This window comes from Galeopterus variegatus, unplaced genomic scaffold, assembly GCF_000696425.1.
Source record: "Galeopterus variegatus unplaced genomic scaffold, G_variegatus-3.0.2 Scaffold984, whole genome shotgun sequence".
Taxonomy (NCBI): domain Eukaryota; kingdom Metazoa; phylum Chordata; class Mammalia; order Dermoptera; family Cynocephalidae; genus Galeopterus; species Galeopterus variegatus.
This window is the reverse complement of record NW_007727095.1, coordinates 363,024-388,788: the sequence shown is the minus strand read 5'-3', so window position 1 is coordinate 388,788 and position 25,765 is coordinate 363,024. Positions and strand designations below refer to the sequence as shown.

The 25,765-nt window shown below is 37.2% G+C and overlaps 1 protein-coding gene across 1 annotated transcript in view; it reads right to left on the bottom strand.

Moving 5' to 3' along the window:
* The window catches only part of UBR1 (ubiquitin protein ligase E3 component n-recognin 1), a 143,251-nt gene that overhangs the window by 14,101 nt on the left and 103,385 nt on the right, over positions 1-25,765 (bottom strand). The window contains exons 35-44 of the mRNA XM_008574027.1: positions 25,040-25,188; positions 22,000-22,055; positions 20,821-20,917; positions 16,187-16,254; positions 15,041-15,191; positions 7,138-7,225; positions 5,173-5,306; positions 3,590-3,698; positions 1,224-1,280; positions 265-342 (exon numbers count right to left, since the gene is read on the bottom strand). Coding sequence (XP_008572249.1) covers positions 265-342; positions 1,224-1,280; positions 3,590-3,698; positions 5,173-5,306; positions 7,138-7,225; positions 15,041-15,191; positions 16,187-16,254; positions 20,821-20,917; positions 22,000-22,055; positions 25,040-25,188 — 987 coding nt within the window. The remainder of the gene's footprint in view (positions 1-264; positions 343-1,223; positions 1,281-3,589; positions 3,699-5,172; positions 5,307-7,137; positions 7,226-15,040; positions 15,192-16,186; positions 16,255-20,820; positions 20,918-21,999; positions 22,056-25,039; positions 25,189-25,765) is intronic.

The window sequence follows — 25,765 nt, the reverse complement described above, 5'->3', positions numbered from 1 at the left end:
AACATTGTGAATACAATAAATGCTACTGAATTAAATACTTTATTATGGTTAATTGTAATGTTATGTGGATTTTACCTCAATTAAAAAAAAAGATTGAGAATCACTATTATAGAGAATCTCTGTGGTCGCTTTAAATAAAGTAAGTTTGTTAGTGGTGGTGTAGATCAATTGTAAGCTCAGAAAAAGATTTAAAAGATTTACACACACACACACACACACACACACACACACACACACACACACTCTTCTTCTTCTTCTTCTTACCTGAAATGAGAAGCTTGATTTAAGAGGCAACTATAGTCATCAGGAAGGTCTATCAAACTATTTCTTTTTCTAGGATACCTAGAAATATAATTTAAAGGCAATTTTATTTATGAGTAAATAAGCCCAGATAAAAAAATGACCAAGGTGATAGAAGGAAGAATATCTTAAAAATAATGAAAGGATCTATACTTACAATCCAAAGTAATTCCTACTGTTGACTAGATTAAATCCAAACTTCTCAGCCTAGAATTCCAAATCTTTCATCAGCAGGCTTCCTTTCCAAACTCAACTCCCACTCTTTCCTAAGACTAAATTGTTCCAGCAAGATTTCTATACTGACTAGGAAGGTAACATAAAGTAATTGTTAAGAACACAGCCTTTGAAATCAGACCTGGTCACAAATACTAAACTTGCTGACACTTGGTAAGTCTCCGAACCTAAGCCTGTATTTCCTCATTTGTAAACTGGGCATGAATATATTATACTCTAATCATGGGCACACTATCAATTTAATAACAAGTTTTCAGGACAAAAAAGAAAAGAGAAACATTACATTAAATGAACTCATACTGATTTAAGAAATATTAAATATGAATAATAGTATCAAAGAAACTCACAGAGGTGTTGAGAACTAAATGAGATACTAAAGTGAAACATAACATACTTAGCACTTGATAAATGTTTGCAAGTGTTATTGTTCGTTCCTATCACACTAAGCACAATAAAAGCCTTGCCTGCATGCCTTGGGGAAGATTGACTAACATGAAATACAGGACAGCCACTGTAAGAAAAAAACAATTGTAGGAAGAGTCTAATTTCTGGCAAAGACCTACCAGAAATGTAGGAAACAATGTACTGAGAATGAAGAAGGCAGACTAGAAAGTATGCTCAATGAATCAACTCCTTTAGGAAACACAACTTGTGGACGGGAGGAAAAAGGATTGAATAATAAAACCAACCTGACCACAGTGCTTTTTTGCTTCAAACAGTTTAGTAAAGCAGGATCTGCACACCACCTGTATGTGGAGCCAAGAGAAAAAGCTAATGACAATTAGACAGGAGAAATAAATTCTGGTGTTCTATTGCACAGTAGGGTGACTATGGTTAACAATTAAGTTTTGTATATTACTTAACAGCTAGAGGAGAGGCTTTTTAATGTTCTCCCCGCAAAGAAATGATAAATGCATAAGGTGACTGATACATTAACTACCCTGGCCCAATTATTATACAACATATATATATCAAATATCAGACTGTACCCCATAGGTATGTACAATTACACTGTATAAGTTAAATTAAAATTAAAAAAAAACAAAAAACTAAAACAAATGGATCCTCACAACTTCAGTGCAGTCAGTATCTGTCAAAAAGCCATTGTCTCTAATTCTTTGTGTTCCCCCTTCTACATTTCTTTTCTTACATCTTGCCCCTTTTCTTCCCCCTTTCTTTCCTCCCCTTCTTTTTTGTGTCTATTTATTTTTTCCCGCTTTTATTGATTTCTTTTTTTTTTTTTTTCCTTTTTGTCTTTTTTCGTGACAGGCAACGGATCACAACCCTCAGTGTCGCGCCCGTACCGGACCGGGACCGGCCACGGGATCGCAACCCTCGGTGTTGCTCCCGCCCCTCGCTCAGCCAGTGAGCAGCCGGTCTGCATGTGGGATCCGAACCTCGGCGGGAGCGCCACCGCGCTTCCCGAGCGGCGCACTATAGCAGTGCGCCACCGGGCCGGCCCTATTGATTTCTTTTTTAAAGGGTATAGCAACCAAGGTCTTCCTAGAAAAATACAGAAACTATTCTAAGTATTTATATAAGAGAATTTTATACCAGGAAGTATGCTAAAAGTAATGAAGGGTTGAGAAACCAACCATAAGACAAAAAGGCAAGGCAACCTAAGGATTACCACCCCCTCCCCACTCAGGCTGGAGTAACAACAGAAAACAGTGGTATTATTGAAGCCCAGGGACTAGGATTGCTAGTGGAGTATAGAATCACAGTAGGCTTATCTGGTGGGAACTAGAGCCAGAGAAGAACTCTGTTACTGCCAGCGTAATAACTTCGTATAGCATACATTATACGAAGTTATACGACTATTTCATTTAATTCTGCTCTGATCTTAATTATTTCTGTCTACTAATTTGGGGATTGGATTGTTTCCATTTTTCTAGTTGTTTTACATGTAACATTAGATTGTTTATTTGAAATCTTTCTACTCTTTTGATGTAAGTGTTTATTGCAATAAACTTCCCTCTTTATACTGCTTGTGCAATGTACCACAGTTTGTGGTATGATGTGCCTTTATTTTTGTTAATTTCAAGAATTTATTTTTATTTCCTGTTTAATTTCTTCTTGGATCCATAGGTCTTTCAGTACCATGTTGTTTAATTTCCTACATAAATCCTGATCTGAGGATGGAGGGAAAAAGAGATTGATTAAAGAAAAAGGAGAAATAAAAAGGCAGAGAATGGGCGCCCGGTGGAGCACTGCTACAGTGCGCCGCTTGAGAGCGCGGCGGCACTCCCGCCGAGGGTTCGGATCCCACATACAGACCGGTTCCTGCTCACTGGCTGAGCAAGGTGCGGGCGCAGCGCCGAGGGTTGCGATCCCGTTGCCGGTCCGGTCCGGTACGGGCGCGACACTGAGGGTTGCGATCTGTTGCCGGACACGAAAAAAGACAAAAAGGAAAAAGGAAAAAAAAAAAAAAAAAAGGCAGAGAAGCAAGGAGATTAAAGAAAATCACAGGGGAAATAAAGTAAGAGTAACAGCATGAGAACTGTTTATAAAAATGATGGAAAATGTGTAGGCAAAGATAGGGTAAGGAGACGAGTGGTTGGGAGGGTTGACAGTGAACAAGAAGGCCAGTAAATAATGAGATGGAAAGGAAGTTTTTCTGAAGGGAAGACACACTTCTCTCTGATACATCTTTGTATCACAAAATGACTTTCCCTCTATCTTAAGTTACCCTCCTGAGATATGTTCTACAATATGAAATATGCTACCGTTTTGGATATAGCCCCAATTTGGGTTCTTTTGATACTTAACTGTGACTTTATGTCTGCTAGCAAAATTTTCCCCCAAATTGAAATTGGGATGAGACACCAGCTGTGGGGAAAATAAATAAAATGAACCGTAGTTATGTGGAGTAGGCAGGAATTCCAATTGCCCATGGTGCTGTTCTTATTCTTATTCCTTAAGTGTGTGAATAAGGAATCTCTTATACCTCGGTCACCTCTTCAATCAATGCTAATCAATCTTAAAGCTTACCAAATAATAATAATTAAAAATTTTCAAACTGTATAATAACAATGATGTTTTGTCCCTACAGTACCTCTGGAGCAAGGGCCTTACAGTATCCCAATATTCCTGGAAAAGCAGGAACAAATTTGTAGGTAAAGATAGATAGCTACAGAGTGCATTGTACTCTTCCTCTGCAGAATCTGCAAAAGAATAAAAATACACTTAATAAGCATGTTATTCTTACCTGGCCAATCTGTTAAAAGAGGTTCTTCATTGTTTATACTCATTTCTGTACTCTATACGCAGAAAGAATATTTTGTACTCTAGAAAACTGTGGGTGGCATAAAAACCACAGTGATCCTTTTAAAACAAAAGTGACTGCATCATTCTCCTTATTAGATGTTTCCAATGTCTAACCACCACAGTTAGTATAAAATACAAGTACTTATCGTTGCATAAAAGCCCTACATGTTCAGCCCCTGGCTGCTTCTTTGACCTCATCTCCTGCTACCCTCCCCACTGTTTATTAGGCTTCAGCCCGACTCATCTTTTCACTGTTCTTTGACTATGTCAAGCAAAGCCATTGCATTTATTGCTCCTTCTGTTTAGGAATACTCTTCCTTGAACTGTCTGTCTAGTTCAACCCCATCCATGCAGCTCTTTGTTCCGTGTCTCCTCACAGAGAAGCGTTCCATACTTATGCCAAAGAGTTCCCCAGATTGGGACTCTCTATTCCCATGACCTGCTTTATTTTTCTTTGCACCACTTATCACCATTTGACATTATATTACATATATTTATCTGTTTGTTTATATTTGGTTTCTTCCCAGTAAAAGAAAGGACTTTATTTTCTTCACTGCTGTACTGTAGCATCTACTATATAAATAAATACACATTTGTGTGTGTGTGTGCAAACAATAGATCTGCACTGGCAATTACCTGGAAAGTGGAGTCCTATTTTATGGAGACATGATAAACCTAGATTAGATAAACTCTATTGAACTGAGTTCAAGATAATGATGCTAACAGCCATTAAAATTGACTAGTCAGTTTATTTTCAAAGGACAAAAGTAAAAATCTCTGAGTAATTTTGCTGACTCTTCGAAAAGCATACAAATGTTCTGATTTTTACCCATACAAAGCCACAAGAAAGCCTTCTACACTTTGGTCAAGATTTAGAGGAAAGTAAATGAAAAAGAAAATGATCCTGTTGCTTAAATATACACAGCCTTGCTTGATTCCAGCAGGCTTTTCCCAGCAGCATTTTATTTCTTTAATATGGTCATATGTTCAAAATTCAAATAACGGTATACAATAAATAAAGTCTTCTTCCTATCTAGCTAAACAGTTCTCTTCCCAAAAGGCAACCAATGATTCTAACTTCTTGTATATCAATCAGTTATATTTTCCATGCAGGCATTTTATACGCTCAAGTATATAAACTATACATAGATAGGAGCCAAGAGTAGATCTTGCAGATTATGAGGCTAATCGGGTTTTTGGCCTTACTATTAACATTAGGACAGAAGCACACATGTTTGGGGTGAACACAGGTGAAAGAGGTAGGAAATACAGAAGCAGTTTTGCCTACTCTAACCTTGCATTCTTGAGCTCGAAGTTAAGAACAAAAAAAGTCTACCATTTTCTATTCTGTTATTTCAGTTTTCTACTTACTGGTTAGCAGTTCTTCAGGTGGAGTTACCCCAAGTAAATAGTGGAAAAACAGTGCAGCACAGCGAAGGTAAGGGGTGATGCCATTCTTCAATGAAACCCACAAATACCAGCCAGGAATACCACACCCAATGCAGCTAAGAGACAATAATTCCAGAATAGAACAGAAGACTTATCAGACTAAAACCCCAGATTTTAAGCACATCCTCTATCAAAAGCATAGCTAAACATTTAAATAATTTATTACCCATTTAATTTTTATACATTTAAAACAAAATACTTAACTAGCTAGTAGCTTCAGTGTTTAAATCTAATAATTTCCTAAAGAAAGCCACAGAACTTGTGCATTTTTAAGGCAAAGAACTACTCTATTTTTCCTAGGTGGATATCAAACACAAAGGCAAAACAAAGACAAAAAGGTGACCAAAAAAGAATCTACTTTAAAGAAACTTGACTATAAAAAAAAGTTCACTCTTCAACATTAAACTTAAAGCTTGCTAAAGCTTTCATTTTTTTTGAGATTACAAAACTTTGTAATGAAATGTAAAGAAGAAAAATTTATCTGTAACTAATCAAAGGAACTGAGTTAGTTACAGAAATTAATACTTGCCTGGTTTTTATAATACAATTGAGTGGTGATTTGTAGGGCAGTGAAACTATTCTGTACAATATTTTAATGACACAGAGACTGAACACTATTGTAAGCCATGGATTTTAGTTAATAATGTATCAGTACTGGTTCACCAATTGTAACAAATGTATCACAAGATACAAGACATTAATAATGAAGAAACTGGGGGCAAGTATATGGGAACACTGAACAATTTTTCTGAAAACCTAACACTGCTCTAAAAAAGTCTATTAAAAAAAAAAGAACCATATGAATAATAAGGGAAATTGGTAGAAAGAAGGAGTAAATGGGAACTGTATTTTCTACTCAATTTTTCTGTAAACCTAAAATGGTTCTAAAAAACTATTAACTTAAAAAAAAAAAAAAAGACTGGTAAAGAAGATGAAAACAAAGAGGGAAACTTGGCAGAAGATCATTCCTACTGTACTTTTGGTTTTAACCTTTATTCAGAGGTAAAATATACAGGCAGTCCCTGACTTACAACGGTCGGACTTAAGATTTTTTGACTAAATCATACAGGTTCATGGGGTATTAAATGCATTTTCAACTTATGATATTTCTGACTTATGATGGGTTTACCGGGATGTAACCCCATCATAAATTGAGGAGCGTCTGTATATAAATTTCAAGTTATATATAAGTATAAATTATATGTTACATATATAACTATATATTATATAATATATACATATATGTATATATAATATGCATATTAAAATGTAAATGACAATATATTTCCTATATCACTTATAACAGCCTTAAAAAAACCTCCAATTAGTTAAGTGCATCAAGCACATCAACTGTATGGATTTCTATAAAAGACTGACCTATTTTCTACATTTACTTAAATACTGCCATTTGTTAAAATTCTATCATCTTTTGTCTATATTCCCAGAACAGTTTATAAAAGTAAATATGTGTCAAACTTGTTTCAGTCTCAGAAACAAGTTTGTTATTCCAACCTACAGCCTTTTTTTACTTCAAGGTAAAATAATCAAAGTAAATTTTCTTCACTATAAGCCCATCTGTAGCAAATAAAGTCATATACTAAAAGTCCCTAACTGATTTTTTTTTTTTTGTCCTTTTTGAGACCGGCCGCACCGCGCTCAGCCAGTGAGCGCTGTGAGCACACCCGTCATCCCTATATAGGATCCGAACCCGCGGCAGGAGCCCAGTGCCACACTCTCCCGAGTGCGCCACGGGCTCGGCCCAGCCCTTAACTGATTTTTAAAAATTGGAATTAAAATGGTAAGAGTTATACTGCCAAACAATTGAACAAACATGTAAAATTATTAAAACAATACTGAAGTTGACTGGACTAATGAACTGCTACTCACCCACTTGTATATTGAGAAACTTCTGCAAAGAAAGAAGATGCAGAATGAGCCTCTTCACTGTCTTCTTGAACCTGAGCAAGAGGGAGACCTGAAAAAGAAATTCTCAAGATGAATTTACAAATTTGCTATTCAATTTACCAATTAAATGTTAATTTCACGGTTCTAAGATAATACACAATATTGATTCAACTGAATTCTTTTTCTTGTTCTCGATCTAAATAGTTGATTGTGAATATTAAAAATGTTAGGCAAACTTTATCTGTATATTAACTGGAGAAACAAATAGAGCAGAATCACTAAACTTGGATGTCTAATATTTACTTCATTATAGCCTGACCAGAGAAATAAATTAGTGGTCAGCTATCTGCTCTGGGTCCCTAGTAGGTAGAAATTCAACCTCTCTAGAAAGGGAAGTAGGCGGCTGTTCCGCCTTCATGTTCAAGCAAAGAGCCCCATAAAAAGAGCCTTGTGAGGTCATTTTCTTCCATTGACCTATCCTTAAGGAGGATCATCTTAAAACTTTCTGGCAATTGCCAACTCTGCCTCTTACATTAAGGTTCTGGGTAAGCCACTTAAGTTCTCTGAACTTTAATTTTATTGTATTAAAATGGAGATGAAAATGCCTACACCTTGCAGTTTGCTGCAAGGGATAGTTACAACACATTTGAATAGTGCTCTTTTTTTAAAAAAAATGCTTTTGTTTATGCATTAATTCTGAAAGGTCACAATTAAAATTACCCTGAGTAATTTTATCTTATGAATACTGCTAGTTCATTTTCCAAATAAGATCTCTTTAGGAAATACACGTTTTTTTTAAAGAAAAAAATATATCATAGTTCATACTGTTTTTTTTCAATCCAAATGTAAGAGTTCAATATTTGTATATGATTTTTTTTTAATGAGATAAACTTTACATGCAATAAAATGTAGATATTAAGTGCAACATTTGATGAGTATGACAAATGTATACACACAAATAAAATTATTGTGCTTTTTTTTTCAATCAATGAACTTTATTTTTTTAGAGCAGTTTTAGGTTCAGAGCAAAATAGAGTGGAAAGTACAGTGAGATCCCATATACTCCATCCCTACACATGCACAATGTAGGGACCCCATGGGCGCCTGAACAGGGACACACCCTGGCAATATGGCGCCCTTCCTGGTTCTTCTCTGCAGTAAACAAGCTTGCTTATGCCAACACCCAAGCCCACCCGCGCCAAACCTCAGCCAGTCACAGGTCAAGGCTCACCTCCTGCCCAGCCCCATCCAATCAGTTACCACCCCGTCCACTCTCCCTCCCGCCCCGGAGCACAGCACCCTATAAATGTACGCGCAGTCCTTGAATAAAGCGGAACTGCTCTGGCGAACTGTTAGCCCGGGTCTCGCGTGATTCCTTCATCCGTGCGTCCCCTTCACACAACATCCCCCACTATCAACATCCAGCACCAGAATAATGAATTTGTTACAATCAATGAATCTACATTGTCACATCATTATCACCCAAAGTCCACAGATTACATTACTCTTGGTGTTGTACATCATATGGGTTTAGACAAATGTTTAATGTCATGTACCCACCATTATTTACAGAACAGTTTCACTACCTTTAAAATCCTCTGTCCTCTGACTATTTAACCCCTGCCCCCTTTCCTGACAACCACTAATCTTTTCACTGTCTTCACAGCTTGGCCTTTCCCAGAGTGTCATACACAGTTGGATTCATATGGTAGGTAGCCTTTTCAGATTGGCTTTTTTCACTTAGTAATATGCATTTATGTTTCCTCTAGGTCTTTTTATGGCTTGATAGCTCATTCCTTTTTAGCATTGAAGACTATTCCATTGTTTAGATGGATGTACCACAATTTACTTATCCACTCACCCACTAAAGGACATCTTGGTTGCTTCCAAGTTTTGGCGATTATGAATAAAGCTGCAATAAACATCTGTGAGCAGGTTTTTGTATGGAAATAAGTTTTCTTTTTTCCTTTTTAAAATATTTTTATTTAAAGTTTTTTATTTTTATTTTTATTTTTATTTTTTGTCTTTTTTCATGTCCGGCAACAGATCGCAACCCTCAGTGTCGCGCCCGGACCGGACCAGACCGGCAACGGGATCGCAACCCTCGGTGCTGCGCCCGCACCTCGCTCAGCCAGTGAGCGGGAACCGGTCTGTATGTGGGATCCGAACCCTCGGCGGGAGCGCCACCACACTCCCAAGCGGCACACTGTAGCAGTGCGCCACCGGGCCGGCCCTAAAGTTTTTTATTTTAACATTTATTTATACATATTTGTGGGGTACAGTGTGTTGTTTCAATATGTGCATATACTGCACAATGATTCACTCAGGGTAAAAAGCAGTTTTGCTTTCAATTCATAAGGGTAAATACCAAGGAGTATGGCTAATACATTGTATGGTAAGGGTACAGCTTTGACTGCCAAACTGTCTTCCAAAGTGAGTACACCATTTTTGCATTCCCACCAACAACAAATGAGAGTTCTTGTTGTTCTACATCCTCACAAACATTTGAAGTTATCAGTGTTATGAATTTTGGCCATTTTAATAGGTGTGACTAATGTTTGAGATGACTGATATACTAAGCACCTTGATATGATCACTGCACACAGTATGAATGTACCCAAATATCATACTATACCCCATAAATATGTACAATTATCATGGGTCAATTAAGAAAAATAAAAAAGAGAGAGAAAAAAGAGAGAAATAGAGAGTAGAAGAGTGGTTACCAGAGGCAGGGAAGAGAGGGAGGAATTGAGGAAAGATTGGTAGACTGGTATAGAGTTACAAGTTACAGTTAGATAGTAAGAATAAGATCTGGTGCCCTAGGGTGACCATAGCTAACAACATTGTATTGTATATTTCAAGATAGCCAGAAAAGAGGATCTGGACTGTTATAACCACAAAGAAATGATAAATGTTTAGGTGATCGATATGATAACTATTTTGATTAGATAATTATACAATATATGCATGTATTGAAACAACAAAGTTTAACCCACAAACATGTAGAATGAAAAAAATAAGTTAAAAAAAAAAGGTGTGTAGTGATATCTCATTGTTTTAATTTGCAATTTCCTAACGACATACAGATGTTGAACATCTTTCCATATGATCAATTGCCATCTGTATATCTTCTTTGGTTAGCTGCCTGATCCAGGTCTTTTGCCCATTTTTTAACTGGACTGCTTGTTTTCTTACTGTTGAGTGTTAAGATTTTTTTTGTAAACTTTGGATAACAGTCCTTTGTCAGATTGCCTTTGGAAACAGTTTCTCTCAGTCTGTGGCTTGTCTTATTCTCTTGACACTGTCTTTTGCAGAGCAGAAGGTTTTGACTCTACTGAAGTCCAGCCTATCAATTATTTCTTTCATGGAAATTAAAAGGACACAAAAAAATAAAAAGACATTCCATACTCTTGGATTGGAAGAATTTACATTGTGAAAATGTCTATACTATACTCAAAGCAATCTACAGATTCAGTGCAATTCCCACCAAAATCCCAATGACATTCTTCACAGAAATAGAAAAAAAAAAAAAAAAAAAATTCTAACATACATATGGAACGACAAAAACCCCTGAACAGCCAAAGTAATCCTGAGCAAAATAAAGCCATAAGCCTAACACTACCTGGTTTCAAATTATATTACAAAGCTATAGTAACCAAAACAGCATGGTACTGGCATAAAACTGACACTAAGACCAGTGGAACAGAATAGCCAACCCAGAAATCAACTCACAGACTTACAGCCAACTGATCTTTGACAAAGACAACAAGAACATACGTTGGGGAAAAGACTGCCTCTTCAATAAATAATGCTGGGAAAACTGGACATCCATACGAAGAAGAATGAAACTAGACCTGTATCTCTCACCATATACCAACATCAACTCAAAATGGATTAAAGACTTAAATATAAGAGATGAAGGGCCAGCCCGGTGGCGCACTCGGTAGAGTGCGGCCCTTGGGAGTGCGGCAGCGCTCCCGCCGAGGGTTTGGATCCCATATAGAGACCGGTCCACTCGCTGGTTGAGCGCGGTGCGGGCGCGACACTGAGGGTTGCGATCCCGTTGCCAACCGGTCCGCTCGCTGGTTGAGCGCGGTGCGGGCGCGACACTGAGGGTTGCGATCCCGTTGCCAATCACGGTATGGGCGCGACACCGAGGGCTGCGATCCCGTTACTGGTCACGAAAAAAGACAAAAAGGAAAAAAAATATATATATAAGAGATGAAACTACAAAACTCCTAAAAGAAAACATAAGGCAAACACTTCAGGAATTAGGGACTGGGCAGAGACTGAATATGACCCCAAAGCACAGGCAACAAAAATAAAAATAAATAAATGGGATTGTATCAAACTAAAAAGCTTCTGCACAGCAAAAGAAACAATTAACAGAGCAAAAAGACAACCTGCAGAATAGGAGAAAATATTTACAAACTATACATCTGACAGGGGATTAATTTCCAGAATATACAAGGAACTTAATTACACAGAAAAAAACCAGATATCTCAATTTAAAAATGGGCAAAGGAGCTGAACAGGCATTCTTTGAAGGAATTCAAACAATTTAACAGTATAAAACAAGAAACCCAATTTTAAAACGGGCAAAAGAGTTAATTAGGCATTTCTCAAAGATATACAAATGGCTAACAGACACATGAAAAAATGCTCAACATCACCAAGCATCAGGGAAATGCAAATCAAAACTACACTATGATAGCATTTCACCCCAGTTGGACCAGCTATTATCAAAAAGAGAATAACAAATGCTGGTGAGGATACGGAGAAAGGGAAGCTCTCCTACACTGTTGGTGGGACTGTAAATTAGTGCAGCCATTATGGAAAAGAGTATGGAGGTTCCTCAAACAACTACAGATAGAACTGCCACACAATCCAGCAATCCCACTACAGAATATATACCCAAAGGAATGGAAATCATCACGTTGAAGGGATACTGCACTCCCATCTTTACTGCAGCTCCTTTTATAATAGCCAAGAGTTGGAACCAACCTAAATTTCCTTCAACAGATGACTGGATAAGGAAAATGTGGTATATATACACAATGCAATACTACTCTGCCATACAAAAAGAATGAAATTCTGCCATTCACAGCAACATGGATGAACTTAAAGAAAATTATGTTAAGTGAAATATGTTAGGAACAGAAGGAGAAATATCACATGTCCTCACTTGTAAGTGGGAGCTAAAAAAAATAAACAAATAATAAGGATACAATGATCACAATAATTCACTGAACTTGCAAAAGGAAAGAACAGAACTGAGACCACCAGAGGTGGGAAAGGGGAGGGGGTGGAAGGGTTAGCAAGGAATTGGTAAAGGGCCACAAAAAATGATTACATTGTGTAATACTGAATATACTAATTATCCTGATTTGAACATCATATATTGCACACAGGTATGGATATTCAATGCTGTACTCCACAGATATATGCAATCAATTATGTTTCAATAATTAAAAATTTTTTTTCTGTCATGGATCACATCTTTGGTGTCATATCTAAAAAGTTATCACCATACCCAAAGTCATCTACGTTTTTGCCTATGTCATCTCATAGGAGTTTTATAGTTTTGTGTTTTACATTAGGCCTGTGATCTATTTTGAGCTAATTTTTATGAAAGGTATAAGTTCTGTGTCTAGATTCATTTTGTTGCATGTGGATGTCCAGTTGTTCCAGCACCATTTACTGAAAACATTACCTTTGCTCCATTGTATTCCCTTTGCTCCTTTGTCAAAGATCAGTTGACTATATTTTTGTGGGTATATTTCTGGGCTCTGTATTTTGTTCCATTGATCTATTCCTCTATTCTTTTGCCAATACCACAGTCTTTATTAATGTAGTTTTATAGGAAGTCTTGAGGTCAGGTAGTGTCAGCCCTCTACCTTTGTTCTCCTTCAGTACTGAATTGGCTATTCTGGGTCTTTTGCCTCTCTATATAAACTTTAGAATCAGTTTGTTGACATCCACAAAATAACTTGCTGGGATTTTGACTGAAAGATTATTGGGTTCTTACTTAACTTTTCTGATTTTATTCTTGTGTCTCTTCCCTCTTCTACTGAAAATCTTAATTCCCAATGACACTGACATAATTACTTACTTAGTCTATCCTAAAACATCATTTAAAAACAGTTAGTTTCATTTACTGTTTTCAATTTTTAAAAATTATGGGCCGGTCCCATGGTTCACTCGGGAGAGTGCAGCGCTGGTAGCGCCAAGGCCGCGGGTTCAGATTCTATATAGGGAAAGCCGGTGTGCTCACTGGCTGAGCGTGGTGCAGACCACACCGTGCCAAGGGTTGCGATCCCCTTACCGGTCAAAAAAAAAAAAAAAAAAATTTCCCCCATCTTATTTTTTTTTTAGATACGTAAAACATTTCTATGGCTCTAAAATCTAAACTATACTGAAAAAGAACATTCATTGCAGCCTTTCCTTGAATCTTTGTGTCTTTACCTTACCTTAGTGGCAATTATTTTTAGGTTTTTTTTAGTTTTTTTTTTTAAAGATGACCGGTAAGGTGATCCTAACCCTTGACTTGGTGTTGTCAGCACCACGCTCAGCCAGTGAGCTAACCAGCCATACCTATATGGGATCCGAAGCTATGGCCTTGGTGTTATCAGCATCACACTCTCCCGACTGAGCCACAGGCTGGCCCTAGTTTTTTGTTTAAACTTCTGTTGTTCCTATTATAAACAACATGAGCAAATACGAATATATGTAATATATACACACATAAAATACCTTCACAAAAGTGCTATACTATAACCATTGTTCCATGCCCTGCCTTTTTTACTTAATAATATATCCTGGAGATTATTCATATCAATAGATCTTGTTCATTTCTGTTTATAGCCACATAGTATTCCATTACATGGATATACCACAGGTTATTCTACCAATTCCCCATTAACAGACAACTGAATTGTTTCTGGTTTTTTAATACTCCAAATAATGCCACAATGAATAATGTTGTGCTTGTATCATTTCCTATTTTTGCCAGAAAAGCTTTGGGATAGATTCCTAAAGATGGAGTTAGTGAGTCAAAGGGTAAATGCATACATTATTTTGCTATATTTTATTCTAATTTGACTTTAACTATCTGTCCTCTTAATTACCTGAACTTTCAGTAGCTCTTATTGGTCACTGGTACCTAGAACCACGCTTTGCTTTCCATTAAAGACCATACTCTGAAAGAACAACTATATCTTAATTCCATAATGTTATATTACTCATGTATTCTCAAATAAACATTTATTCAAAAAACATTTGATGAGCACTTACTGGGTTTAACAAAGGTTGCCAGATACTTGAGGTTTAAGAGGGAAGATTTTAAAATTTGATTGTTCCCTATCTTCAAGAAACTTACACTAGGGATGGAGGAACACAGAGAAAGGAGTGGAAATTCAATAAGATCTTACCACAAATAACTATGCAAGAAGATACCAGGTGATAAATGCTATAAGGTGAACACAGTACTATTATTCTAGCTGGAGGAATCAAGAATGATTTAATGTTGAAAGTACTCGGGTAGGGACAAACCTTGGAGAATGGGAAATTTGAAGGGGGAAAAAAGGGAAAAGCAGGTCCAAATGGTATTACTACATATCTGCAGAGCAGCTGCAAATAAGTTAGAGAATTAAGTGGTTTCAGCTAATTATTCCTTTCACAGCTTATTTTACCATTCCCTGCTTAAATAGCATCTGTCAAGAAACAAATGATCTAAAATTCAACAAAAGACATAATATAGATTCAACAAAAGACATAATATAGAATTTAGAAATATAGTATGATTAATCATTAGCATAATTAATTTTACCAATAAAGCATGGGCATATGTTATCTATAGTCAACATCCAGATGGGAACTTTACCTGTGTCTATGGTAAGAAGTATCTGAAGCATGTGTGCCATTGTGATCAAATGGAAGAGATAAAGGTGGTTATAGGAAGAACTAATTGATGAAGGCTGCAGATCAACAGTGTCATCCCAATACAAAGATGGGAACGCTAACACAGCACCTACCTATGAAAGAAAAATGTACATCAACATGGGTAACAACAAAAGACCAACACAAATTAATCTCATTGCTAAATGTAAAGAGTACCAGATGCTGCACTGTGTTTGTGTGGGATTTTTTGTTTTTAATTAACCACCATGTTTTTCCAGTATGTACCATAAAAGGAGGACAAAAGTCATCACCAAATAGGTTATTACTTTGCTGGCTCTACTTAGTCTAGGTTTAGATAGTGGTTCTCAGCTGTGTGGTTCAGAATAGTCAACACTACAATCACTTGAGGAGCTCTTCAAATAACAGAGACAACAGGTCCCACCCCAGCCCAACCAAATCAGAATCTCAAGAGGTAGGGTCCAGTTACCAGCATTCTTTTCAAAGTTCCCCAGGTGATTCCAAAAGACAGTCAAGGTGGACAACCACTGGGTAGAGGTCTAGATAATGAGGGATGGGGATGCTAGCTAACCCTACACAAACTCCATGCTCCCAACACCACCACTGTTTTCTCTATAGAATTCAGTTTGACGTAATGAGATCATCACAGGGATGGAAAAGCTCTGCAAGACACTCACAAAAGTTGCCACCCATCCATAAGTGTTTTGAGGAAGCCTAGATGCATCCATGGCCTGGTCCCTATCACCAAATAATTAATGATTTTAAGATAGCTCACACCATCACCACTCACTGCTTAATAATGTAAACCAGTTAAGAAAAAGGGGGGAGGAAGCATAATATAGAAATTTTAAAATTTTGCTTATATAAACAACTAATATAATCAACTAGATAATACCTATTACAAAGAAAAAGTAAATGCACTTTCATTTTTAAAGTGATTTTGATGGTCTCAGTCAAATCTGTACCTATTTGTAAACAGAATGGACAGAAGAACCCAAATTTTATAGGCTGAACACCAATAATTTATAATATTAGACAGCATACATTTGAATGAGGAAATGAAATTATAAACCTGAGTTGCTTTAAAAAAAAAAAATTACTGAACACTTACCAAAACATGAAACAGATCTATAGATAGAAGGCATGGTGTATCTTCTGGTTTTAGGTTAGGAAGAACAACTAAAACAAATAAACAAAAAGTTCATGTAACTCAGTAAGATAGCAATACAGTTAAATAAAATGAAAGCTAGAAATATCTAAAATGAAAATATAACAGGATTATAAAATACAGAAACTAGTACATCAGACCTTTAAGATATGGGAACCATAATGAAAGATAAATTGAACTGAGAAAAGGCTCCCAGAAAGCCTTGGATACAATTTAAGAGTTGAAAGATAAGATCTAGAAAGAAAAGGTAAATGAACTAGAACAACTGAAATAGAGATTGTTCCAGAAATACTTGCTTAATGAACAAGAAGAGTTACTTCTAACAGTGTTCCCTCTATTACTTTCCCCCCTAACCGTACATTTCTAAATGTTCTATGATACATAACATGTGAACAAATTTGAGGTGGGGAGCAGGGAGACTGTAAAGCGGTGTAGGTGAAATGAGGATGTAGAAGATCCTCCTGTACAAAATGAGGTAACAGTTTATATATGTATGGACTGATGATCTGGAGGAAGCACAGACAGCTCAAAAGCTATTGTCTTTCTAATTTGGTTAATCTCTAAAGAAGAGCAATGAATTTAGAGGTAAGGGAAAGAAAGGCAAGGAAGTGAAATCAAGAAGTCAAGACAACAGGAATGATTTTACATAGATATAAATAAGATAATGAATTATATCTTAATAAAGCTATTACTTTAAAAAATGAGGCAGAGAAGACTCTTTCCGGACTAGTTCAATTTCTTAACCCCAAATCCAAGATTCTAAACAAAAAGCATACAGGTTAAGGTCACGAGCTTTGAAGTCAGACTGAAATTGGTTCCAGTACTGCCCGTGACTATTAGTCATACGCAAGTGACTTGACTTCTCTAAGTCTACAGTACATACAAGATTTTGGGGAGGTTCATTAACATATGCATTTAAAGCACTTATCCCAAGTTTGGCATATAATAATCCTATAATAAATGTTATTCATATTGGGTATATAAAACAAAGTGATCACAGGGCTCTGACATTAACTAGTGGTGTGACTTGACAAGTCATCTGATGTTTCTAGATCTCATTTTCTCATATTAAAATTTTTGAGTAATATTTCTGATATGTCAGTTAGCATGTCCATGACACTACCTATCTTATTCTCTTCTCAGTGTTAACAACTTGCTTTATTCTTAGAGCATATAAATAACTCCTAGTCCCTTGTCCTAAGTTCTACTATCTTTTCAGCCAGTGGAATACTGTTTCTGTCATCAAATTGTTCTTATAGGCAGTTGTGAAACTATTTTTCTGTCTGGTTGCTGAAAATATTTACTTTGAAATCAAAAGTCAATTTTGGCATGCATATTTTCATTTTATTTATTGGTCAAATGGTCCCTTCATGCCAAATTAAACATCCTGGCAAAGTTTATGTGATACAGTGGGAAAAGCATCGGCTTTATTGTCAGGCCCAGGTTCACATATTAGTTCTTCCTCCTACTGGTTTTATGACTATGAGCAAGTCATATAACTTCCCTCTGCCTCAGTTTTCTCATTGTAAATGGGGATAATGATAATTTCCTTGAAGGATGGTGATTAGAAGAAATGAGATTGTATGTCCTATTCCTACTACAGAATCAACAGAGTAAAACAACATTCATCACCTTATATATAAAACAACTTTCTATTCTGGACTTCCTCATTTCTGTCAAATTTTGTTATTCATTTTAGTTCAAAACCTTGCCCTTTCCCAGCCCACCCTAATTCCTTCCCTAATTCCTGCTACTATATCTGGATACATAATTTATCTGTAGTTTTTCTGCCTGAAATCCAACCCAAACTATTGTTTAACCTTAAATTAACACCAGAATACTCTTGCCAAAACTTTTCAAAAATTCCCAATTACCTAAAGTTCAAACTTCTCACTGGGACATTTAAGGTCCTTTATTTTTATAAAAACATAGGTGCCACTACTCCTATTGAACTTGTCTATTTGAACACACTACATGCTTTCCTATCCCCTCAATCTTGTTCAAATGTACACTATGTTTGAAATGCTGTCTCTGTTCCTCTCAACTTATCTGTTATGTACCCTATTTTCAAGGCTCAATTCAAATCCTACCTCCATTAGAGGAGATCACAGCAGAGCCCCACGATGATTTCTTAATTTTTTTTTTTTTTTTTTAAAGATGACCAGTAAGGGGATCTTAACCCTTGACTTGATGCTGTCAGCACCACGCTCTCCCAAGTGAGCTAACCAGCCATCCCTATACAGGGATCCGAATCTATGGCCCTGGTGTTATCAGCACCACACTCTCCCAAGTGAGCCATGGGCCGACCTGTCCTTGTCTTAATTTTTGAAGAACGCAATTGTTAAGAACACATCTGGCATCTAGCTACTTCATAATGTGTGTTAAAAACCTTTATAAAATAAAGGTTCTGCTTCTTTAATACAACTTTAAGCCTTACATATCTTATACCTCTTTATAAAGTTTATAGCCCTAACACCTTGCAAATAAAGATGTTCTTGCTTATAAATTTTCACATGAATAGGCACTGAGCAACATTACAGAGCAAAAGCACATCTATTTCACCACTTACTGCAAATTAGACATCACACACCATCATTTTAGTCTCTGTCATGTGTGATGTTAGTCTCCTTGTTTGGTGCTGATTTTGAGGTGTTTTAAACAATATAAGTCCCATAATGTGCAACAAGTGCAAAAGCAGAGAGCCTATTTGTAAGTGCTAATAAAACAAGGTACCTAATTTATTACTGAAATGAAAAAGACACCAAAAAGTGAGAAACAAAACTCAAACAGTAATACGCAAATAGGATAAGTCGTTCAACAACAGGAATAGTTCCTAAGAACAAAGACAGGCATGTGTAACATATGGAAAGTTTGGGGCTTGTGCAACTGACTAACAAGAGAAAAAAGAAAGCAAAAAAAGGAAAAACTTTTAAGTGTGTGGCTAGGTAAACACCATCAACATTAGATTCCTATTAGCATAAGGCTAATTCAGGAGATAGCTGGAAGTTAATTTGAAAATATAAAAGCTAACCATGATGGAAGTTCTGATGAAACTTGGGCGGCAGCCTTGGCTAGAGTTGTGTAATCCCCCCACCATCAGAGTGAGCAGAAAGCTGCTCAGGAAGATCTCCCTAAGAAGCTTGTGGGGATTAACAAGGAGGAAAGTTACCAGCCTCAACATATTTTCAAGGTAAAGAAGTTGCTCTATCTTATTAGAAAAAAATTGCCTGCTAGTTCAGCTAGAAGAAAACTATGCCTAGCTTTAAAGCTTAAAAAACCTGAATAACTTTCTTATTTAGTAGTAATACATCTGTGAAATGCAAGCTGAAACCTCTACGATATTTTGGACTTATGAACAAATAGATTTATTTACAAACAGTCCTTTAAGGCTGACCTGTTTGGGTGCAGAGGAGCTCTTGTAGCAGACTTTAAATGCCCAAATGGAAATACAGATAACCAAAATGAAAGCAAAATCATTCTACTGCTGTGTAAACTCTTATCCTTTTAAAACATTTTTATATTGAGAACACCACATGAGCTCTTAGTAAACCTCTAGCTTGTTAGAACCCAAGACCAGTTGTTATATAGCCTGCCTCTCAGAGAAAAGGGCATGGGCCTGAGTTCTAAGATTACTACACATAGCATTTCTATTATTTTACATGGCTTTGACTTCAACAGAATTAAACATATTTTAAAATGATTTATCCACATCATTGCTACCTTTTCTTTTTTTTTTTGTCCTTTTTGAGACCGGCCGCACCGTTCTCAGCCAGTGAGCGCTGTGAACGCACCTGTCATCCCTATATAGGATCCGAACCCGCGGCGGGAGCGCTGCTGCGCTCCCAGCGCCGCACTCTCCCGAGTGCGCCACGGGCTCGGCCCTCATTGCTACCTTTTCTTTTTTTTTTTGTCCTTTTTGAGACCGGCCGCACCGTTCTCAGCCAGTGAGCGCTGTGAATGCACCTGTCATCCCTATATAGGATCCGAACCCGCGGCGGGAGCGCTGCTGCGCTCCCAGCGCCGCACTCTCCCGAGTGCGCCACGGGCTCGGCCCTCATTGCTACCTTTTCTAACCAGACTGGAGATACATGGATATCAGTGGTTGTGGACACTGATTCAATAATCAAGAGGTGTAGAAGGAACGTAAGCTGAAAATACAGTCATGCATTGCATAATGATATTTCTGTCAATGATGGACCAGATATACGACAATCATTGGAGCAATAGGCTATACCATATAGCCTAGGTGTGTAGTAGGTTATACAATCTAGGTTTGTGTGAGTACACTTTATAATGTTTGCACAGTGATGTATTTCTCAGAACATATCCCTGTCATTAAGCAATGTGTGACTGAATTTGGAAAATACCTGATTTTAAAAATAAGATTTCAAGTATTACAGGAGCAATTATGCATTTCTTTTGATTGATTGATTGTAAGACTGCTGCAGGCAGCAATATTTCATTAGTAAGTGGCCAAAATTAGTGCAGTGTGTTGTTTCCTAATGAAATACAGTGCCAGAAATGCAGTGGAAAAAGACGTGTGTAGTAACATAATAATAATTCAGACAAAACCCTACCTGATAAGAGACGAACCAGATATTTCTGTATCAGGACCTGAGGACAGGTAATCCTCTGTGCAACTGCAAACTGCATTAAGGCTCTCAGACCATTATGCTAGATTATAAGAGAGGGGAAGATAAAAAGATAAAGATGATGACAGATTTAAGTCACTCACTGTAAAAACCAATTCCAGTCTATCAGAATTAGCTGCAGACTTATCGTATGCTTTACTTTCTTGCAAATAAATTACCTGTAAATATTCTTTATACCTGTAAAAAGTCTTATGACCTTACTAAATTTGTAATAGATTTTCCCATGACATGGATGTATTAAAGCTATAATCATTCCAATTCTCATTTAAGTACTCATTTCGCCCAGAGTCAATTTCTTAAATGTTTGGCCTAATTTATTCTACTGAGGCCTGTGGAAATGTATTTCTAAAAACTCTGAATGATGACAGAAAACCACTGAAAGAGATCTTCTGTTTCCCAAACAGGAGGATGGGAACTGTTGGGAAGCACATTGTGGACTACAAGTCTGCTGTGCCAGCTGTCAGGAAAATAAGAGGAAAATGGCGGGTGGTGGAGCTGGCAGGGGGATGGGAGGTGGGGTGGCAGGCATCTAGGAAATCCTCAGTTGCCCCCTTTTGTCTTCACAGGCCTACTGAGCACATTTCTTGAGTACTGTTTTCCAGGGTCCCTTATATGAGGCTTAGGACTAAGGCAAGAGTATAGTTCTGTAGTATTGTCAGGATCTGCCCATCAAGGAGCCATGGCTTAGCTTTATTCTTGAATTCAGTACGACGATTTATCTAGAACTAAGCCAGCATTAATACTATAAAAAATTAATATTATAAAATGGTGCAAAATTAGTGAGGGGGAAAAATATAGAAGACACCAGGATTTTGATTTAGCAATAAACAGAAAGGGGAGTAAAAGTAATCAGGTATCACCTGAAATGTCTGTGTGAATTACATTTAACCACCTGGATTGAGTAAGCTCTGTAAAGTGCACAATATTGGTCATCCAGTTTCCCACGAGACTAAAGCAGCTCCTTTTTATTGTCCTACAGAATTCTGCTAATCTTCATAAAAAAAGGAGCAAAAATTTTTAGAAGTTAAATTAACTGTGGAATTCCTAAAAAAAAGAAAAAAAAAGCATACCAGGAGTACATGTACCCTGTTGAAATATACATACCTGCCTATTTTGAAGTGCTCCAAACAGAGGTTTTCCTTCATCTCCCAATAGGTTTTCTCAAAGAATAAGAAAAACATAAAAATAAAATATCCTGAATACTGCTATAATTGTATATTGTACTTAGTTTCTGTCTAACACGTGTTCTTTAATTATATTTTTGAACAATAATCTGCATTTTTCTTCTCAAGGTCTTATGTTTAAGTCTAAGCCAAAATTGTCTAATTTTTGAGTGAGAGTATTTAGAGAAGCAAATGTAGACCATTTACAAATTACTAGTATAAAGTCCCTGCAGCAATCTATAAAGAATGCTTGGGGAAAACAAAGTAGCCTGGTTTGTTTTAGCTTTTTTTTTTTTTTCCTTTTTGTCTTTTTTCGTGACCGGCAACGGGATGCAACCCTCGGTGTTGCGCCCCACCTCACTCAGCCAGTGAGCGGCCGGTCTGTATGTGGGATCCAAACCCTCGGCGGGAGCGCCACCGCGCTCCCAAGCGGCCCACTGTAGCAGTGCGCCCCCAGGCCGGCCTGTTTTAGCCCCTTTTTTTTTTTTTTTTTGTCTTTTTCCGTGGCCGGCAACAGATCGCAACCCTCAGTGTTGCCCCCGTACTGGACCGGGACCGGCAACGGGATTGCAACCCTCGGTGCTGCTCCCGCGCCTCGCTCAGCCAGTGAGCGGGAACCGGTCTGTATGTGGGATCTGAACCCTCGGGCGGGAGCGCCGCCGCGCTTCCCAAGCGGCGCACTATCCAGTGCGCCACCGGGCCGGCCCTTTAGCTCCTTTTAACATCACTTTTGTGCAAAACATTTTTAAATAAGCAATTTTGGGTGGGGGGTGGAGTGGATAGCTGACCTGTACAGTGATCCAAACCCCTTGACCTTGGTGTTATGACATCACACTCTAACCAAGTGAGCTAACTGACCAGCCCTAAATAATTTTTATATATAATCATAACCTATTTTGTTTAAAAATAATATGTAAGGCAGATGCAAGTAACTTTATTGCTCTTTTAGGTACAATTTTAAAAGAATTAGAACAGATTTATATGAAAAAAGATGAAATTGAAAATACTTAAACTATGGATTTAGAAATGTACTTTGCTTTTATCTTCACTGCTACTTGGTAACAGATATAGCTATGAGCATGGAAGGCCTATTTCCTATTTTCTTTTTCCATCTTTGAATGGACAGTAATAAAAGACCCTTTGTTATGATCCCTCAACTGTTATCCTATGCCAACACATCCTGTACATGGTCTCTTAAACCCCATAGGAAATGAGATAAGTTAGCTGCTTATGTACTACAAATAAAGCAAAGCATTATGTCTGCTCAATGCAATAAGCATTAGAGCGAACACAATATACAACTGTATTAATTAGAATCCAATTACTAGATTACAAACCATACATAAAATGATTCAGTTCTATTTCTAGTTAATTTCTCATCTCCTTTATGACACAACTGTGATATTTTCTATGTTCAAGATCTAAATATAAGTTCCTGATTCCTAATGTTTGTCTTCCCAAAGATAGCAAAGTATGAAATACCTTCACTGAAAGTCTAGAGATTTAGCAGATCATGACTCCAACAGAATATTTTGCATTTCTTATCAATCTGTTCAGATTCCATTTTATTTAAACCTATTTTTTCCTATTTCTCATTTTATTTAATCATACCAAATATAAACCGGTGTATTATCCTATACCCACAATTTAAGTCTAACAGGTTTAAAAGTAACTTCTAAAATTTGTTTAGAGACTGAGACGGGTATGTAAGAAGACTCTGGGAAAACAGTGGCTTCATGCTACTTCATTCAAATAGTGAAATAATGTGTTGTTACAAAAATATATTTAGGGGCCGGCCCGGTGGCGCACTGCTACAGTGCACCGCTTGGGAAGTGTGGCGGTGCTCCCGCCGAGGGTTCGGATCCCACATACAGACCGGTTCCCGCTCACTGGCTGAGCGAGGTGTGGGAGCAACACCGAGGGTTGCGATCCCGTTGCCGGTCCCGGTCCGGTACGGGCGCGACACTGAGGGTTGCGATCCGTTGCCGGACACGAAAAAAGACAAAAAGGAAAAAATATATATATATATTTAAATGAAAAAAGTGTAGCAGACTCCATTAAAAACAACTTAGAAAAATATATATTGGAAAGGGAGATCAAGCTTAGATAAAGATATGAAAGAATTACAGTTCTTAATCTTTTCCATATACTTCTGTACTTCGTGATTGTAATGAGCAAAAGTGCTAATTTAAAAATCTAAGTGATTGGGCCGGCCCGGTGGCGCACTGCTATAGTGCGCCGCTTGGGAAGCGCGGTGGCGCTCCCGCCGAGGGTTCGGATCCCACATACGGACCGGTTCCGCTCACTGGCTGAGTGAGGTGCGGACACAACACCAAGGGTTGCGATCCCGTGGCTGGTCCCGGTCCGGTACAGGCGCGACACTGAGGGTTGCGATCCGTTGCCGGTCACAAAAAAAAGGGGAAAAAAAAAAAATCTAAGTGATTCTAAACTTTTCTCTGAGAAGTTTTGTATATGACAAAGAAATTGACAGTAGGCTTCCTATCAGACCTGGTTAGTTTCTGCCTGCTAATCTGACTCTCCTGATTGCCTGTCTTCCTTTCCTTTTCTGGTAATTTTTTTTTTTTAGGTGACTTTGGTTTTTCTTTCTTTTTCTTTCAAAGTATAAAAGAAACAAAAATTACTGTACATTTCTGGTTTGATTCTTCATCATTTGGCTGTTTTTCCTGATCTTCTAGTGTTGTAAATCTGCCAGCTTTTGACTACAGCTTGCTTCAATCTATCCCTTTAAAATATTTTTATCTTATGTTGCATATGTTCATGATTATAGTTGAAAAGAGATTAATAAAAAAAAGTTCTCAGATCAAATGGCAGAAGGTCATACCAATATACTGAAATACTAACAATCTTCAAACAAGTCAAATTATTTTGAGCCATCAGGGAAAAAAAGGAATAATTTTTGGTCAATCAGTGTTAATTCTGTTTCACTGAAACCTCCAAAACAGTTTTCTTATAGGCTTTACCAATTGCCTGGATAGTGAAAGCACATGTGCTCCAAGTCATCACGGGGATTCGAGGATCCATTTCATCAGGAGGCACTTTCAGTCCAATTCTATAAATTGTTGTGGCAAAGAGAATGACCATTTCCTTGATGCTATTAGAATATTTGATCCTAAAAATAAAAAAATAAAAATTTATATAATGATTTATTAAAAGGGGTTACTTACTTAGAAATCCAATTAGGTACTGAAACAACAGAAACAATTTAGCTCCTTTTGACATAAATAAACTGCTCTTTGCCAAATTAGAGATTAGACCTTCTAAAGATTTATTCAATAAGAAAAAAATAGGAAAAACAGAACTGTATCTCCTGAAGGTAGAAAAATATCTCTTACGAAATGGTAATGACCCAAATAACTCCACTCCTTATAAAAGATACAGTAAATGATCGGCTGGAAGGTTTCAGGTCCAAATTAAGGGATATACTGGACAGAGAAGGAATAAAATTTAGAGGAAACAGATCTGACCTAACATGTTTTGGTGTTTGGAAAAGGGATAAAGTACTTTTGTGTTAATATGGGTGTGTGTGTGTGTGCGTGTGTGGGAATATTGTGTACTTGGAGTGATACTTTCTGGTTTTCTGAACCTCCATTTGTAACAAGTATTTTCAGTAGCAATGGGATAATATAAACAAGGATCACAACTAGAAAAAAGAACCCCAGAGAGTAAGTATTCATAAAATAATAATA